The sequence below is a fragment of the Panicum virgatum genome, chromosome 9N (assembly GCF_016808335.1).
Source record: "Panicum virgatum strain AP13 chromosome 9N, P.virgatum_v5, whole genome shotgun sequence".
In the NCBI taxonomy this organism is placed as follows: Eukaryota; Viridiplantae; Streptophyta; class Magnoliopsida; order Poales; family Poaceae; genus Panicum; species Panicum virgatum.
This window is the reverse complement of record NC_053153.1, coordinates 6,603,152-6,622,019: the sequence shown is the minus strand read 5'-3', so window position 1 is coordinate 6,622,019 and position 18,868 is coordinate 6,603,152. Positions and strand designations below refer to the sequence as shown.

General features: G+C 49.8%; 3 protein-coding genes across 3 annotated transcripts; all 3 read left to right on the top strand.

Moving 5' to 3' along the window:
• The first annotated feature begins 5,301 nt into the window (after positions 1–5,301).
• On the top strand, positions 5,302–11,132 carry LOC120689981 (probable transcription factor RL9). Its single transcript, XM_039972486.1, has 6 exons — positions 5,302–6,125; positions 6,320–6,396; positions 6,781–6,829; positions 6,942–7,221; positions 9,949–10,057; positions 10,660–11,132. The coding sequence occupies exons 1-6, from the start codon at positions 5,717–5,719 to the stop codon at positions 10,876–10,878; spliced, it is 1,143 nt and encodes a 380-aa protein (XP_039828420.1). The 5' UTR covers positions 5,302–5,716; the 3' UTR covers positions 10,879–11,132.
• Positions 11,133–15,273: 4,141 nt separating this feature from the next.
• LOC120689979 lies at positions 15,274–15,974 on the top strand. The gene has a single exon (XM_039972483.1). The coding sequence runs from the start codon at positions 15,325–15,327 to the stop codon at positions 15,826–15,828; it is 504 nt and encodes a 167-aa protein (XP_039828417.1). The 5' UTR covers positions 15,274–15,324; the 3' UTR covers positions 15,829–15,974.
• A 1,002-nt stretch (positions 15,975–16,976) lies between these two features.
• Positions 16,977–17,566, top strand: LOC120689980. The gene has a single exon (XM_039972484.1). The coding sequence runs from the start codon at positions 17,179–17,181 to the stop codon at positions 17,416–17,418; it is 240 nt and encodes a 79-aa protein (XP_039828418.1). The 5' UTR covers positions 16,977–17,178; the 3' UTR covers positions 17,419–17,566.
• Positions 17,567–18,868: the final 1,302 nt, after the last annotated feature.

Genomic DNA, 18,868 nt, shown 5'->3' with positions numbered 1-18,868 from the left:
GCGGCGAGGCGTACCCCGACGACAGACGTCCAGGAGAGGCGACGAGGAGGCGGCGCGACGACGACGGGCGGCGCCGGCGGCGAAGCTCCACTGAGAGCTCTGCACGGCGAGGGAAGGGACCGGGTGAGGAGGGGAACGGGTCGAGGACGATGAGGGGATGCTCCCCATGCGAGGAATCGACGAGAAGCTCACCGGAACGGGCGAATCGATGGCGGCCGACGGAGCTCCTCGAGGCGGCGTCAATGGCGGCCGGCCGGCACAGGGTCGATTCCGGCCGGGGTTGGGCTCAATCGAGTCCGGTGAGGGGCGGGGCAGACAGAGTGCGAGGTGAGAAGGCAGTGGGTGCGCGGAATCTGGGCGAGGTGCGGCGGGGATGGTCGGCGCGGCGACAGGGCAGCTCTGCTCGGCTCGTGCGCGAGGAAGAAGAGGAGGAAAAGGGGAACACGGTGTTAGATATCTAACAATCCAAAAACCTGATTGCCCGCCTATCCCATGCAGGATCTCAAGGCGAGCAAGGTTTCGGAGGCCTGCTCACGCTAATTCTGTGCGCGCAGAAATTAGCGTTGGGGAACTCAGTTGTTGCAACTGGAGAGGGAGAAGAGAGGAGCCGAGTTGCCTCAGTGCTCTGGTGCAGAATTGATGAGGGGAATGACACTCCTTATATAGTGACTCAGGTGCTCAGGATCGTTGAACCTGGACACCATCAGAGTCATTTAGGTGATGCGGTTATGGCCATTAATTACAGATTTAATTGCACGTTTAATCGCACGATTAATTGCTGTCAACGGCAAAATAGCCATCACATCCCATCGCACCGCGCCACGCCGCGCCGCACCGCACCGCACCGCACCGCACCGCACCGCACTGCACCGCACCGCACCGCACGTCACGTCCGGCCGCGCACGCGCACGCGCACGCGCACCGCCCGGCCGGCCGCGCCGCGCCGCGCCGCGCCTCGTCTCGGCCACGGCCACGGCCACGGCCCGGCCCGGCCCGGCGAGGCGAGCGAGCGCGCGCGCGTGTGGTTCACCGTCCTCCTCTTACCGGCTTCACAAGTGGTGTACACGAAGTCCACCTTTTAAGTCGGTTGAGATCCTCCTCAATTCCCGGTACGGAATTAAGCATTGATTCCCTAGCATTAATAGTGGGCTTTAAATTCTTTTAATGTTTTAGAATGAATGGGCCAAGCCCATTACTCCAACAATCCCCACCAAGAAATTCAAGCCACACTAGAAATACCCTCATTCCCTCATTGATATACCAGTATTCGACAGAGACTGTTAAGTTGAACTTCCATCTAGAACAAAGGCTACACTTATTCACAACTGTGCAATGGACTATGCCTTGAATTGCCAGTTTTGTGCAAACAAGTTTGACCAGAGCCCTACACTGGTACTAGGCTGCATAAGCATCCCCGCGGTTTGGAGCTTATAAGTCATACTCCAGGCCCTTCATGAGTTTCTAGAGAATACCCAATTCTCATAGACCATGACCAGTGGTCAAACTCATATAGGTGTGTTCCTTTCAGATGTTCTGTAGGACAACATCTTTGTTTCAAGAAAACAACTCATTTGTTTAAAAGAAACCACCTGGCACACATTAAGGTATAGACCAACCTGCCATACAGATTAGAAGAGAAATGCACCAGAGCACTGAGGCAACTCGGCTCCTCTCTTCTCCCTCTCCAGTTGCAACAACGGAGTTCCCCAACGCTAATTTCTGCGCGCACAGAATTAGCGTGAGCAGGCCTCCGAAACCTTGCTCGCCTTGAGATCCTGCACGGGATAGGCGGGCAATCAGGTTTTTGGGTAACGCTTTAGCGTGACTGCTCAAAAATACTAAGGCTTTGCCCGATTGTACGACTACTTCCTGGTGGACGAGCCGAACGACTACGTCGACTACATTTTGGTGGCCGAACGACTACGTCGACTACATCTTGGTGACCGTTCGCGGGACTGCACTGCGAACTTCTTCCTGCACCGATTTAGTTCGACTACTTCGACTGAGGTCAACCGAGTAGATGTCTACTCCAGTTGGTAACAGCGTAGCCAATGCCTCCGGCAACGGCCCCGCTTCAGGGTACTCCCTGAAACTTTGGTTATTTATATTGTTTATGCTTATATGTGTGATAAGTATAAACATGTTCACATGTTTTATTTTACTCCTTAAAGTCATAGAAATATTGTTAGTTTATACATTTAATTTTGGAATTAAAATATACCAAAAATTGCCTAGATATCTAACACACGGCAGAGGGGGAGGTTAAAGCCGGCGACGGATGCTGCAGATAAGGACGCATTAACCAAGGATGGCCGACGGTGATGCCCGACACGCGCATACCGAGAATGGCCGGTGCGTGGCCTCGCGCGACGCGCGGCACGCCAGAACAGAGGAGCTAGCGGACTGTCCGGGCCTCACACCGGACCGTCCGGACCTCGAAATTTTGGATCGTGACAGCAGAGGAGACTGGAGAGTAGTACTTGAAGTATACAGTATGTACACTCTATCACTCTACTCCACTACGACTAGTACACGACCACACAGCAGGCAGCAAACAAGCAGGCAGACAGGGCTACCGACTCGCAACACCGAGTAAAAAGCCCACCAGCGGGCGGGCGAGCGTACCCGCGGCGCCCCGGACCAAAGATCGCGGCACGCACATACCAACACTACCACACCGGCGCGCGCACAGGCGCATGCATGCGGCTAACGCGCGTGCACGGGGGCCCGTGCAGGCAGCCAGGCAGGCCCGATAGATAGATCCATCGAAAAGCCATGCCAGCTTTTGCGCGAGGAACACGCCGCGTTAGGCGCTGACCCGGATTAAACAACGGGGATCAAAATTCCCCCTCGCCACTCGCCAGCCGCCCCTGCTCCATTTGTTTAGCCGCCTCGAGAAGTTCCTCCCGCTTGTTGCCACCTCCCCGGCCGCGCGCGCGCGCGTGCCACCGCGCTACGGCCCAGCGCGGCGCGCGCGCGGCGGTCGGAAGAATCGCCGTACGCGGGGGGCGCCTTTGTGCCTTGGTGGCGCGAGCGAGGGCTGGCCGTCCTTGTTGTTCTCTTCCGCTGGTGCGTAGCGGCTGGTTGGGCGATTAGGTTATGTGAAGACGGCGAGATCGGAATGTAGGAGCCGTACTTTTGCCCCCCTAGCCAGCTCTCTCTCTCTCCCTCTCTCCTTGTTTATGTATAAATCATTCCCCTGGGCGATCGACCGGCCGTGGATGGAGTGTATATTATCGGTCCCTCGCGCTCACGTGACTGCCACACGTGCGTGCTGATTCGGCAGAGTGGATTGCTCGCCGCCGGCCATGATATCTTCCGGTATACAGTTCATCACAATTCACAAACGCATGCATGCAATTCTCGGACAGTGTTTAGATTCTCCAGATATAGTATGTTTCGCACTTTATACATTCGGCAAATTAATTAGGAGTACGTTTAGAGCCGCTAAAGTTGAGTGCTAAACTTTAGCACCTATTACTACTCATATTTTTACTAAAATTTAAGTTTTGGCTAAACTTTAGATCACCCTATTATACAGATCACTTCTGTTTGGATACACTGGTGCTAAAATTTAGCACTTTCACATATTAGCATTTGGATTTAAACAGGATTTAAACCGCTGATCAAACCACCGCATCCCTATATCCTCCTTGTATAGTCCCTATATCCTCCTTGTATGGTCTTCTCCAACCTCCAAAAGCGTATGCGAAACAGTAAAGACGACGGCCTTTGCTTGCGGAGCGAGCGAGAACTAGGTGAATTAGACGAGGATGGACAGGACAGCTACACCTTATCGTCCTGCCAGCTATAGCCCTATAGCTAGCTGCTACATACAGTCATACACCACAAGAAGCAACAACTCTCCTCTCGTGTCACTCTCCATCCCTCTCGCTCGTACCAGCAGCGCAGCGCGAGGCGGATCGGGTCGGAGTGCTCCGCGTCGTGCCGTCGCATTCCGCCACATTCACTACTACGCCCCTGCAGCCGCCGGCCCTGCCGGCGCGGCAGCGTCCCGCGCGGCCACACGGCGGACGGGAACGGGAGGCCCCTTTTCCCTTTCATGAATATGGAAAGATCCCCGGCGCCCTCGCCGTTACGCCTCTGCTTTGCTGAAAACGTGCACCCCCAAGGCCGCAAGGAGGCAGTCGATCGTCAGCGCGGTTTTACACCTTCTCCCTCTCGGTCCTGCACTGCAGCTAGCTTGCAGGTCATTCAGAGATCTAACAAAAGGCTATACCACCTATCTTTGCAGCGCAATGGGTAGCCCTGGTTGGCCTGGACTGGTGTCAGACCCTACTACCATGTGTTACCTTGTGGCTCGCACTGGCGGCTCTGATCGATCACTCACCTACTGTGCTTGGCACTCGGCACTCGGCTAGCTCCTCAATAGTGCTTGGCAATCTCTAAAATCATTCATCTACTGTTGGGTTTTGGCTGAATAAGCATATGTGGATAGCCCCATATATGTAGTACCAGATAGGATCTCAATCCAAAACCACTCTAAATATACACTGGCAGGACTGTGTGGAGACCGAATTGGAGCCCACAACACACATCTCGATCTGTTGTGTTTTATTGTCCTAGCATAGTGTTCATCTCTTGGGCTTTGACCGCTAATGTCTATAAAGTGATGAGTACTATTTTGCCTTCATATCATGAAGATTACTGTAGTAAATTTGACATCAAAAATAAACGGTCAACATATCATTGCACATTTAACAACATTGCTAGCTAGCTAACATAAAATGGGGGGAAATACAACGGCTACTGTGTAGCGGATGAAAGTGGTTCGCGTTATAACTGTCCGGTCAACCACATGATGAGGCTGCAAATTTTCACTACTCACATACTGATGAAAATCATAGATTACAAACAAACAAATTAAAATGTTTTTTTCATCAGTAAGTGCTCGACCGTCACCAAATAATTCTGCTTAAAAAAATAAGCTGTTTTAAATTCATGAGAAAAAAAAATTCTCTTCTCCCACCTCCATCCAACTGCAGGTAGAGTATAAAGTAATTCATCCACCTGAAACATCATGGTACGTTTCTTTCAAAAAACATCATGATACGAGAGAGACGAGGTACGTTTTTAACATTCACCGAACACCACTACAGCTCATACGTTCCCGTGTCAGATTGCACATGAAGCAGGCCAGGACCCAGGAGCAGCGACTGTAGCACCATTATGGCCTTCAAGTACCAGTACCTTCAGCTTATACGCCCTGCCCCTCCAAAGCTTACATACTGCCTCAGTACACCCTTCTTTAAGCAGCATTCCCAAGGGACCAAATCATACACCACTCATGACCTAATCACCACATCTTCTTTTGCCCCTCTCATACACCTCCTCTCTCCCACTCCTTTTCACTTGCCACTTTGCTCAAATCCACCACCCCCACACCCTCTCTCTTTCTCTTTCTCAGTGACTGTACCACTGTCCTGACTTTGCCATCTCTCTCCTAGTCTCCTTTCCTCTCTCTCTCTCTTTCTACCATCTTCTTTCCTCTTCTTTGATCACCGGGCGGACCACCGCTGATATAGCTCCTTCCTACCCTCCATGGCCTCGGCTTGATTCAGGAAGTATATGATCGCCTGATCCCAAAGAAGTAGTGGATGATTGGCTAGGAGTTTTTGGGTCCGTCCTCCATTCCATTTGATCGCTGAGGTAGGTGCAAGCCTGTGACATTTTTCCATTGCTTGATCCTCCTCCAATGCTGCAAAGGAACCTGCCGAACCTCTCCCTCCGGATAAGTCCGCCAGCCGCCTCGTCGGGCGCTGCTTGTGACGCACCGGCGCTGGCGAAGCCTCCGTCGCCAGAACCAAGCACGGCGGCGCCGTACGCTGAAGAGAGCGGCGAGGTAGGGTTCTTCGCAAACCCTAGCCCGGGCGCGGAGCCCCCGGGCCTCAGCCTGGGGCTCGGCACGCCGGCGCACGGCGACGACGCGGCCGGGCGCCGATGCCACCTCGAGCCGCAGGGATGCGCGTTCAAGGGCGCGGCCACCAGGGCCTCCCTGCCGGCAGGCGGATCGAAGCGGAGCTCCCGGGCGCCGCGGATGCGCTGGACCACCGCACTCCACGCGCGCTTCGTGCACGCCGTTGAGCTCCTCGGCGGCCATGAGAGTAAGCACGTATACCATTATATTCGCGCCACGGATTAATTCGCATAATCTGATGAGATGCTCGCATCATCGTTCCCCCTTTGTTTATCCCGCGCCATTTTATTATTCATTCAAGCTCAATTCTCTGACGAACTTTTCTGGCGCTCTCGCGATCCGTTCTTGCGGCGGCCGCCCGTCCCTGACGACTGCCGGCAGGAGCGACTCCGAAGTCGGTGCTGGAGCTGATGAACGTCAAGGATCTGACGCTGGCGCATGTCAAGAGCCACCTTCAGGTACGTGCAGCAGAAAGAGAACTAGTAGAAAAAACGAATGGCACATATAGATAATGAGCTGCCACCAGGAGTACACTGATGACTGATACACAAGCGCGGAAAGAGAACATCGTGAATCTTGGTGCATGAGAGCTCCTTTTTGTTTTTTTCACCACTTTTATGGGTGTTCTTACTATTGGTAATAAACTACTTGTCCCTGGTGAATCTTGGTCAAATGCTAGGTGACAAACGAACGGCACGGCATCTAGGTATAGCTTGGCCGCAATGGAAGAAGGACAAGACACACATGATCCTTTCACCGTGCACCATTCTTCGCGCATACGCGACACAACAAACTAACCAGGTCATCATGATAACTAAATCTTTCCTGCCCTTGATTTGCAGATGTATAGGACAGTGAAGAGCACAGACAGATCGTTACACGTCGCCACAGGTATGTAGTAGCTCAATGCTAGCGCAGATCTCATGTGGACAACAGGACGAACGTGTAGTCCTATTTCATGCCGTGCTTGCAATATCCGATCGCTCGAGCATCTTGGTCGCAGGCGAGGCGGCGTTGCCGCTGCAGAGGACGGCGACAGGGATGGAAGCGGCGGCGGCAGGAGGAGGAGGTGATGCTGCCGCTGCCGCTGGAGGTGGGGCGGTAGTGGTACCAGTACTAGTGCCAGCAGCATGTGACGACATGGTTGGGATCTGCAGCTCTCCTTCGGCGGTCTCTGCGCCGCCTGCTGCGGCGACTACTTCCGCTGCTCACTTCCTCTGTGCGCCACCAGCAACTGCTCCACTGCCGGCAGCACCGTCACCTCCTCCACCCATTCCCCCGAGGTCTGTCTCCGCATGTCACCTTCATCACTTATCTGTCTGCTATTGTTACTACTGTCCCGGGGTTTTATTACAGTCGCTTCTGCTCTGACCAAGTGCTAATTGGTCGGCGTATGTTGCCTTGTTTAAATTTTCTAAAAACAATGCATGTGCACACACCATTCTTCAAGCTTTTCTGACTTTGTTTTTTCAAAAAAAATCTTTGGATTGAGTAGGCTCAAGTTATCTCAGTTTGCACATAAGTTCTTTATTTATCGTGCTCGACTGCTACTCGTAGGTGCGAAAATTATTACCAATTGATCTTGCTACCTGAGCTCCCTTCAAATCACAACCTTTGATTGAACCTAGTAGTAGTGTTAGCCGTAACGACAAGAGTAGGACAGTGTGTGCATGCATGAAATGTGCTAGCTTATGTTTGTTTGACAACGGCGTGCAGCATTTTTTTTCCCTTTGTTTTTGCCAATTCGTAAATAACAAAAGGCCTGATCACCTGCTCAAAAATGGTGGGGGTGTTTTTTTTTCTTGTATAGAAGAAAGAATATAGAGGCTCGGGGAGTAAGCCGGAGTATATTTTATACTATATGTAATATATACTAGCTATAGTAGATTGTATATTATTATATACTATATATTACAAGAAGATGGATTCGGTTCAAAACAATACTATGGTATACGTGCATGTGCTTCTTCAAAGGGCCATCGCTGGCACCACCATGCATGCATGGACACGCTCACACATATGAAAGTTCAAGAGAGACTGATCAGGAGAGAGACTGGTCCTGGTCCGGTACATCTTGATATTGATGTTATCAAGCACCTCACCATCCGTATGTGTTGGAGTATATATACTGACCCGTTTGCCTGCAAGCTTCCAACTGCCACATGCACACATCTCATTTATATTAGAATATGTAGGCTAAAATATAAGTTTAAGTATTTATTTCTAGTCTAAAATAAGAACAAGATGCATCATCCAAATACTTGTACCCGGCCCATGACTTCACTGACACAAATTCCTGGAGCTAAAATACCACAAGCTTTAAAAATTTGTACAGGCAAACTCCGCCAAAAAAAAACTATTGCATCTACATGTGGATTTGGTTAATAACAAAAAGGGCAAACAGAAAAGGCGATTGTCAAATTTATTGTCCAGTGGTGGAACACGTGAAAAAGGTTCTCAAATAACCATTGTTGTTGTACTGATTCTCAGAAAATTACTGAACGAATTGATATTCTGTTTATATGAATACTAATGTCTAAAAATCCATCGATGCTGACCTGACCAGCAGTAATATTCAGCAGTACTATATCGTAGAGAAAAAATGCCTGCTATACCCTTTTTTTTTCCTGCGAGCAATATGCCTCCAGAGTGAACCTCATCAGTTCTCTCGACACACCCCCTAATTTCTGATAAAAAAAACCCCGGATTATACACACACATATATTTATCCCAGGCATGGACGGAGCGACAACTAGTGTTTTCGCTGTAGCCCATATGTCCCCCTGCCGACCTCTTCCCCGTGTCGTCACGCATCCATGCACGCTTCTCCTTGTCCGCGTTCGCGCCCGTAGCCCCAGCCATCATCACGCTCCGTCCTGAGGTGCTCCTTCAGATGGACGGAATAATGGAGCTCCTGATCATCAGCTCCATGCGTTGCATGGGAAGCTAATTTGAGCTTAGTGAATGTGACTTCAGTAGAAAAACCACACACCACACGCCTCTCGAGGCAAGAACGAAGCTGCTGGCTGCAGATCGATCGACAGGCAGGTGCATGCATGCGTAGACAGCGATAGTGCTGCTGTCTTGGCTTTCTGGGTCGGTTCTCATCATCATCAGGCATGCAAAAATTTGGATCGTGCGGTTGAGGAACAACGGGACAGTGTTCCAGGTTAATTTGTTGGCCTATGGTTGTCCGGCCTCCTGCTCATCTTCAGTGAAGCAGCCGTGGTAGGGACAAATCAGCAAGGCACCCATGGCCATATGATACAGCAACCGCAGAGCGAGGCACCAGAGCCGGCCCTTAGCTTCACTGTACATTTAGCACTGGACAGCACGGAGCAAGCTAGGGGTGTGTTTAGTTCCTATCCCGTAAACGCAAAAACGCAAAATTTTGCAACGGAATCTTACTAATTTGAAGCATTAAATAAAGTCTATTTACAAAACTTTTTGCATAGATGGGCCGTAAATCGCGAGACGAATCTAATGAGCCTACTTAATTCATGATTTGCAACAGTGATACTACAGTAACCATCCGCTAATTATTGATTAAACATGGATTAATTAGCATCATTAGATTCATCTCGTGATTTACAACCCATCTGTGCAAAAAATTTTATAAATAGACTTCATTTAGTACTTCAAATTAATAAGATTTCGTCGCAAAAAAAATTTGCGTTTACACCTGCTTGAACTAAACACGGCCTAGCTCGTGCGTGCCTGCAATGATGTAGCAAGAAGCATACATGCATCATGCATGCATGCACCCAAGGTTTAGCATCCGAAGTTGTTTATTATATATTCTGCAGCGCGATGCGTGTGCAGCCTTGATCAATCTGGGTCTACACACTTTTATCGTCTGTTCCCAATGACGACCTGCTGAAACTGTTAACCTGCATCTCTGACCACGGGTTAAATGGCTAACATTGGGTGTCACTTTTTAATAACAAGTACTACTGGCCACTGCACGGAATTGATGAAGAGCTCTCTGTTGATTCGTTGAGCGCACACAGGACTGACCACGCACCAGGAGTGCTGGAGAAAGGTGCTGCGATTGTTGTTGACCCCGGCAACCGGTGTCAGAAGCATAATTTCTCACCAGCGGTGCTTCAAGATATTCAGGTATGTCCACACGCAAGAATTATGTGGGTGTTATTCCTTGGTGTAGGATAAATAATGAGAAGCCTGTGGTAATTGCACCATGCATACATACAACCCACATGTGACTAGGCACCTCTCTAATTTCTGTACCACTTATTTGCACTACGCTGTTTGAGTAGGCCATGGCACTGTAGATCACTATATACTACTTACTGATCAGGGCATATATAGTAATATGGGGATTATAGAATTATACTATATTCCTCTGAAAAAGTACTCCCAACATTCCAAATTGTAAGTCATTATAACTTTTTTGGAGAGTCAAAATATTTCAAGTTTGACCAAATTTATACAATAAGTATCATTAGATTCTTCATTAAATTATTTTCATAGCATATCTATTGGGTACTATAAATCTTTGTAATTTTTTCTATAATTTTGATCAAACATAAAAATAGTTTGACTCTTCAAGAAAATTGGTATGACTTACAATTTAAAGCGGATGGAATATATGCCAATGCTCTAAAAATTATTTGGGAAAATATATTCCTTTAATTTGGAGAAAATGTTTTATTTATTTATTATTTATGCCTGTACGTGTTGTCATGGTAATGCATTATCAGGAAGCACAAGAGGTGAACCGTCACCTGGTTATGGGGCTGCACGGAGGTGCCGAAGCGGTCGCTACAAACTGCTCGAGCCCCGGGAGCTCTTCTTCTCCGTCCCTTGCAAGCGTGGAGCTGCTGGCAGACGACATGTACGCACCGAACCTGGAGATCTCCCTCGGGAGGCGGGACTGGGGCATGGAGCGTCCGGAAGAACTTAGCCTGAAATACCTGTGACACAAGGAAAAGGATAACCCAGCCTCTGTCCTCCAAAAAAAAGGACTTTCCTTTTGGTTCCGCTCAGCTAACAACCGACCATTGATGGATCAAAGAACCACTGGATCAGTGTTCATTAAGTAATGAAGCGCATGGATTTGATATTTGGCATGGAATGAAATCTATAAAAGTTGTGAGTGCAGGGTTTAATTTGATCTCTTTTGGAAGCATGCATGTGAATCATATAGTAAATCATATAGTATGTTTTTGGACTATAGAAAGATTTAGTGGATGCTTATCTGCACTCCGCATGGGGTTGAAAAATGAAATAGCCTGAGAGAGAACCTGGAAGCGGTGCTTCCTCTCTGGAGGTGGTTGATGACGGCGCTGATGGGACGAGAGCGCAGGCGCGCAGCAGCAATACTGCGGATTTGCGGAAGCCATCGAGAGGGTTGCAATGGCAGTATGGCACCAGCCTCCAGGAGCCTGGGACCGAGGGACGCGATGGCCGCTGGAGCAGCAACCGGCGCCAGCGGCGATCTGGAGCGCGCGCGCCGCCGGCCATCTTTCTTTCACGGTGCGCGCGTTATGGGTGGGGTTGCACACTTCCAACTAGCAACGCCGCTGTGCATCTCGCGCATGCGTTCTGGGCTTCAGGACTCAGGAGAGTTCTGGTGTGGATGATCCAGTTAGGCCTTGTTTAGATTCCAAAACATAAAATACAATTTTTTTGTAAATCGCTTGCATGATATATTAAATGTAGTCAAAAAATAAATCGCATTACACAAATGGACTGTAAATCGCGAGACGAATCTAATGAGCCTAATTAGGACGTAATTAGACACTAAATTGCTACATTAATACTACAGTAAATAAATTCTAATGATGGATTAATTATGCTCATTAGATTCGTCTCGTAGTTTACAGACGAGATCTGTAATTAGTTTTGTGATTAATTTACATTTAATACTTCAAATATTAAAAATTCTCTTCTAAAAACACAAAAATGCAAAGTGAACTAGACACACCCTTAGACTCAATCAGCATGCCAGCTTGCGGCCCACCATGCTAATCGTACATTGATTCCCCTTTGCTACCGGCGCCGCCGCCCATCCCCTTGTTGGTGCGCCGCCATCTCCCCCCATCCCCGCTGCTACCGGCGCCGCCGTCTCCACCCTGAGCACCAGTTTAGGTTGGGTACATCCATCCAATGGATCGCCGTCCCGACTGGATCCTCCTGAACACTATAGCCGTCGCCGGCCGCAACAGCAACACTAGCACCGCCACAGACCGCACGAGGCATGGGAAGACCATCGAGGTATCGCTCTCTCTCGAGCACCCACCACATCCCTCCATCCTCTACGTGCACAGCTCCGACATGAACCTGTGCATGCACCGTCGTCTGCACGGCGGAGGACCTCCTCCCCATCTCCGTCAACATGGGATTTGGACGCTACTCCCTCTCGCCCAAATACTGCGACTATTTCACCTACCAGCCTCACACCAGTTGCCCGTCGCTCCAGCTTCTGCAGCGCCCTCACCCCTACTTCAACGACAACGACGTCGGCCTCCTTCGTCGTTCCGATGGCCAGTACACCGTCGCCGCGTTGGTTCCCACAGCCACTCCAAATCAGTTCAAACTCCACGTGTTCCACTCCCATACCAAGATCTGGAGTTGCTGGACGCTGTCCGTGGAGGCGCCACAGGAGCCGTTTCCAGTGAAGCTCCCCACAGGTTCAGCTCAGCTTCATAGACATTCATCAAGCGGCGTGATCACCATCGGAGGTAAAGGTGGTACCATTGGCTGGGTTGATCATTGGCGTGGCATCATCTTCTGCGACGTGCTGCGCGAGAGGCCCTCCCTTCGTGGCGTGCCTCTTCCCCTGCCGTGGAAGGAGCTGATCGATGCCGACGGGGAGGATCATTCATTCGGACCTGGATGGCATCGCCGTGGCGTTTCCTTCAGCAGAGACAAGGAAATATACAAGGATCATTATATGGCATTCGGGCCACTGCAGGTGGCTGCCGCTGTTGCCTGTTGCGATCCAAATCGATCAACAATGGTTAATCCATGTTCAAGTTTACTCAGTACGCGCGCCGTAGGTACATCCAATTCATTCCAGATTTTGTATCAAAAGATCGTGGGATGAATCCACACACACGCACCGCGCAGTTACAATCATGGCGATGAGAATGGATTAGTCCATCTCAGGTTACCTAAAAAATCGGATCATGTTTTTGCTAATAGGGAGAGGGACAGGATTACCCTTTGTTATCCAGTAATTAAATTAATATTTTGTTTCTTTGAGATTTGTGAAGTTTTCTAGGAAAGGACCACCGGAGCATTTCTCTTAATTGTCCGTTGTGATTTGTTTGTATTTACATGGCATCTGCTTCTCTGCTCTCAGTATGGCTTTCTAATATGGCCAGTGCCTGGACATTATCTTTTATTGCAGCTCAGTTTCAAAACATACGAAACTGGTTGCTTAATTACATAGATATCAGGGGTAGTGGACATTGTTGAAAATTTAACTAGTGTCGACACTGTGGAAAATTTAACTAGTGCTGACATTGCTGTAAACATAACCTGTGTTGGTTGCACAAATAGATATCAAGGGTAGGGGATATTGTTTAGACTTTAGAGTTTACTGGTGTCGTGTGTTGATTAATGGAAATGGTGTCACTGACTCCATGAGGGCGGGCCCATGACAACTACTAGAATCGCTGGCGTCTACTAAAGCTGCAACCCATAAATAGGAGAATTCGGCCTAATAATCTCACAATGCAGACCACTGGTCTATAAGAAAAATTGCTTTCATTTTTTGCTGATCCCTTCCATTGTATGTGTGATAGGGTGCTCTCCATCGAGAGCTTGTGTGTTTGTCAGACCAGGCATTTGCTGCTTCTGCGGGCTGCTCTGACACCCTGCAACACCAGTTGGTGTGATCTGGGCACCATCTGCCATGTAGCATAGGAATGTTAATCGAAAAAAACAGTCACATAATACTGTTCCGGTGCATCGATTCGATTTTACTAGCTAGTTGGCCGATCCGTTGATTAACTGTCTGACTATTTAGTAGTTGGCCATGTCTGGTTCAGCAATTGGCTGCTGGAGTGTTGGTGCCTTATTTAACATTCATGTATTTGTTGTTTTTATTCATGTTGTTGATCACTTTTCTTACCTCATACTTGACCTGTTGTCCAGCTATTTAATTTTTTATTGATTTGTTCATCATGTTGCAGGCTGGTCCTTCCCAGTTTCAAGCAAAGAAACTCTGGAAGAACAGTTACATGTTGGGATCAAACCAAGTAAGCGACCAACTCCTGATCTCTGATCTTTATGTTCTACTCCATCTAGTCATTAGATTTACAGTCAGGGATACAGGGATAGCCAGCCGACTAAGCAACATGCTGCCTGCCTTGGACTTGGTCAGCTAGCCCTATGCTAGTATGAAAGAGTTTGTTTGGTTGGTGTCTAAGCCTGAGATGCTAATGAGATGAAAAATATACAACATAATGTGCTCTTTTATCTGTATAATTTTTTTTATTCGCCAATATACGGTTATTTAGCTAACTTAAAATGTTCAATTACTATTTTCATATGAAGGATCATATTTTGTCACAACTTCCACTATTTTCAACAAGTTGAGCAGTACAGATAGTGAAGCAGAATAAGGCATTGTAAATGCGAGACCGACCTCTGAATGTTTAGAACTTGATTAGCGGCCAGGCAGCAGTTGTTCCCAGCTAGGTGCTCGTATTTCGAGGCCTGGGCCTGAGTTCATTGCCTGGACCGTGCAGTTGGCCAAGGCTGCATCCAAACTGCAGATGCGAGGCAAGATACAGGCAGACCTCCATCCAGGCAGATCGACTCCAGTGCTGCAACCAACAGCCTTTTAAGGATGGGAAATGGATAGCAGATATCTAAATTATCCGATATCTGTATCTGTTTAAATAGCAATATGAATATCCGTATCTGTATTTGAATTTAATGTGGTAGTAAAGTGGATACATCCGAATTCGATTTCCATTGATTTTCTCTATCCGATTCCACATTCGTATTCGACGATATCCGACACTATCCATTTTCATACGATACGGTAAGACAAGTTCCACGGGAAAAGAAGTTGGTCAGGGATAGCAACATGCCAATTGCCAACATCAACAGAATAGTCAGTCAAGTCAGTCCACGACAAATATGTCGCACCGGGCCACACCGGCCGCCATCGAGCCCACGGTAATCGCACGACTCCACCCACGGGCTCGGCATCGAGCTTGAAACTGCCTGCCACGGCCGGCCCTGCCGAGTCGAGGCGCGTGTTACGGATAGCAACTCACCGATTAGCTTTCTGACGACTCCCCCGGATACCGGATGGAATGCCTGTGGGCACGCAAAGTCGCAAACTGAGTTGATCAGTGACGCGAGCTCACACCGGCGGCAGGCAGCTTCCATTCTGTGTGCCGAGCATGGAAGCACGCCCAGCTGATTCCCACCGAATCCATCTCCATGGACAGCACAAAGCACCACTTTATAAATGGGGTGGGCCGATCATCGTGCCACTTCCGTCCCCAAAAAACATCTCCGTTTCTGCACTCATCACCTATTCACCTGCGCGTGCTCTTCCTGCTGCTGCTAGTCTGCTACTGGTCACCACGATGTCGGGCCTGATCGATATCTGGACGCTGGAGCGGGAGAGGATGGTTCGGGCCGGGGGCGCGCCGGCGGTGTTCAGCTCCGTGGCCTCGCTCGGCGCGAGCGCGCGGCGAGCGTCGACGGCTCGGTCGGGATGTGATGGGCGGACCAGCGGCGCCCTTGAGTCCTGCTGCGGCGATGGGGTTCGAGCGCCCGGTGGCGTCGCGGTCATGGACGCTGCCGAGAAGCAGGCTGCTGCTGCTGCTGGCGGTAGCGCGCCGGCGCTCGTCCGGGAAGATGCTTTTTTGTCCATCCTAGTCGATTGCTTCGGCCAGTAGTAGATCTTTTGAAGATAGGTACCAAAGCTGTAATAATAGATATATATAGTGGTTATCATCAAGTGGTTCTTGTGATGCTCTGAAACATCAAGTGATGTTTGTGTGTTTCTGAAAGTCACCGACATAAAGGCCTGATCGATGCCGCAGATCAAGATCGTTTTCATGTGCTAGAAAGTTCAGAAGCAACAGACAAGATATATCGATAAGATCCAAATTCCAAAGTGGAAGCGGCCGCGAGCTGTAAACTCGTCGCAATCGCTCAGCTATAGACGGGATATTTGATCTCAGATACTTGTCAAATATCTTCAGACACCTGGAGAGATATTTCACTTCCTAGCTTCCAAAGAAGATCTCTTGCGTGCAACCTTTTTCCCTGGTTCAACATCTGTCAGGAATTCAGAGATGGCACTTGACGCGCACGACGGAAGAGAAGATATTGAGTTTGATAGTCAGGCTATTCTCTGAACTTTTTTTTTTTTGATAAGGAATAAGGATTCTCTCAACTTCACCATTATCAGACAGACAACAACCTGTTGCGTTTTGCCTCCTACCATGGATCGTCGCGGGGAAACGGCGGCATGCACACCGGCATCGACGTGCCGTGAGAGTCCGAACGGCCGCCGGACAACCGCACGCTCCTGCGCCTCTCAAACAGTAGCACATCGTCGCGGACCGCTTGCTCAGCTTCCATCTGATTCCCCGAATCAAAAACTCCGCAGCCGGGGGAGGCGCGCGGGCGCAGACACGGAGCCGACGGCGATGGCCTCCGCCCGTCGCATCGCGGTGGCAAGTCCCTCCCCCCGCCGTGAGGCATCGGGCCGCCGATCCGAATCCTTGCGCGGAATCGGCCACCAAATATCCCTTCTTCACCCGCGACCCGCCCCTGGCCGCCCGCGGCACGGTTGGCGCCGCACCGGTATATCCGCGCGGATCCCTCAGCAGCCGGCCACCGCACGATGGCCGCGCGCGCTACGTCGCGCCGCGCCGCGCCGCGCCGCGCGTCACATGGGCGAGGGCGAGGGCGAGGGCGAGGGCGTGGCCCCGGAACGGACAGCGACGACGACCAGAGGCGTCCGGCCGAAACTGCTTGCCTCCCCCGTGGACTGTTCGCTTTCGCTCGGCCCCGGTCGGCTCGCGTACCCCGCACGTAGTTCCCGCTCCGGTTTCCCACTCCCCGCTGCCCGTCGTGGAGAACGCGGGGCCTCCAGACTTCCGGAGCCCGGGCGCGTGTACAAGTAGAGCCCGGAGCCGCGTGGCTACCAAAGCAGCCAAGTGGAAAAGAGCTAGCAGGAACACCTTTCTCTCCAGTGCGTAGGAGCGAGAGTAGCGGAGAAGGCGTCGAGTGCAGGGATGGCTGGAGCAGCGGTGGGCGTCTGGCTGGAGGCGTTCGCCAAGTTTGGCCGGCCGGAGGCGGCGCAGGCCGCCGGCACGGAGGCCAGCTGGCGCCGTCAGGGTGATGGTGGCGCAGGCGTGGCTGAGGGCGGGGAGAAGGGCGGCGTTGTCCAGGAGAAGCGGCAGCGGAGCAGCTGCGGGCTCTCCGACTCGGACACTGTGGCGTGCATGCTCATGGACCGCTTCGCCCCGGCGTGACACATACATCATACATGGAAGGAGGCGGTATTTCGCTAATTTGTACTGTAAATTATGTGACACTGTATCATACTAGTCCTATGCCTTGGAAGTGAATAATTTTTTGGTTAGCAATCTCAGTCTGTTCTGATTTGGCACGGCGCGTTGAGATGCTAATTTGCATCCGGGATCCGGTAGCTTTGTTTCTTGTTTATTTACCCACGGCAGTTGAAGTTCATAAGCTGGGACCTGGCTGTCTGCTACTGCCCTATGAGAGTAAGATAAGGAAAGACTGCCGAGAGCCGAGGCCATGGTAGAACGTCAAGATGTTTAACATCTAGAGGAACCAGGCAAAGCACAATCCAGAGCTACGATCCATCATCCAATGGATTAAATACAAAAAATTCCGTTCTTGATTCTTCTATCCTCAAGCTCTGTCTCATTTGTGTGTGTGTTAGCTAGGAGGGATGGGTACCAGATCGAATCTCTGAATTTCTTCTTCAGGCTCGAATACTTGAGATGAAATTTGATTCCACTTAAAACTTGAACCAGATATTCGTCCAACACTAGCAACTCTCCATGGTTGCATACTTCCATTTATCGCAAAAAAAAAGAGGAAGCTCGTGCTCCTGATTCTAGTCATCTAGTGTCCTGGGCTAGAACAGTAAAACGTCGAACTTGGCTAGCCGACAATCGGCTGTTTTCTTGAGACGTTTTTCAGTTATTTTCAAGACCAATCAGATTTTGACGCATCATAGATATGGCTTTAACTTGTAAAAGAAAAACTAAACGAAAATGAGACTGAAATAATTCAAAATGGAAATATAGTACAATGCTTTCAATCGACTTGTCTTTTAGTTTTTTTAATAAAGACTTGCTCCATTGTCGCGCACAACTAAACAAGGCCATCATGACGTTTCTGCAGGCCATACGCTTGCTATCTCTCATGGTGTTCGCACAATGCAACCTGGAGCACTCGAAAATTCAGTCCGAATCCCAATCAAATAGTTTCCACTGATTCGGCAGCCTGTTCGGATGGGTTAAGATGGCTGACTGAAATCACTGTAGCTACAATAACACAGAAGGTGTGATGCTACCATATTATGCCTCACTGTGAGTTCTTAAGCCTCCACAAGAAACATTTGTTACCGTAATCAGCTGCTACAGTATAGGTCCTCTTTCAAAATCAGCTGCTGCAGTGAATCAGCCAGCTAAAACAAGCCATCCGAACGGATCAAGCAAACATGGGCGAGCCCGCCAACACGATGCACATGGGCGTAAGGCCCAGGAGTGGTCGCAGCAAGGGCGTAGCCACGGAGTGGGCGCGCAGGGGCCTGACCCCGTATGATTTGTAATTTAACACTGAATTTTTTGAATTTGATCAAATTATTAGATAAATTAGCACTGCTGGCCGCTCGCTTAACAATGAAAAAATGAATTCCTAGTTACCCCCAGCTCGCGGGCTCGCGGC

Coding starts and splice junctions, on each gene's coding strand:
- LOC120689980 (XM_039972484.1), top strand. CDS start 17,179: ATGGCTGGAGCAGCGGTGGGCGTCTGGCTGGAGGCGTTCGCCAAGTTT.
- LOC120689979 (XM_039972483.1), top strand. CDS start 15,325: ATGGAAGCACGCCCAGCTGATTCCCACCGAATCCATCTCCATGGACAG.
- LOC120689981 (XM_039972486.1), top strand. CDS start 5,717: ATGCTGCAAAGGAACCTGCCGAACCTCTCCCTCCGGATAAGTCCGCCA. Junction 6,830..6,941: donor ATCGTTACACGTCGCCACAG/GTATGTAGTAGC, acceptor TCTTGGTCGCAG/GCGAGGCGGCGTTGCCGCTG. Junction 7,222..9,948: donor CCTCCACCCATTCCCCCGAG/GTCTGTCTCCGC, acceptor GAGCGCACACAG/GACTGACCACGCACCAGGAG.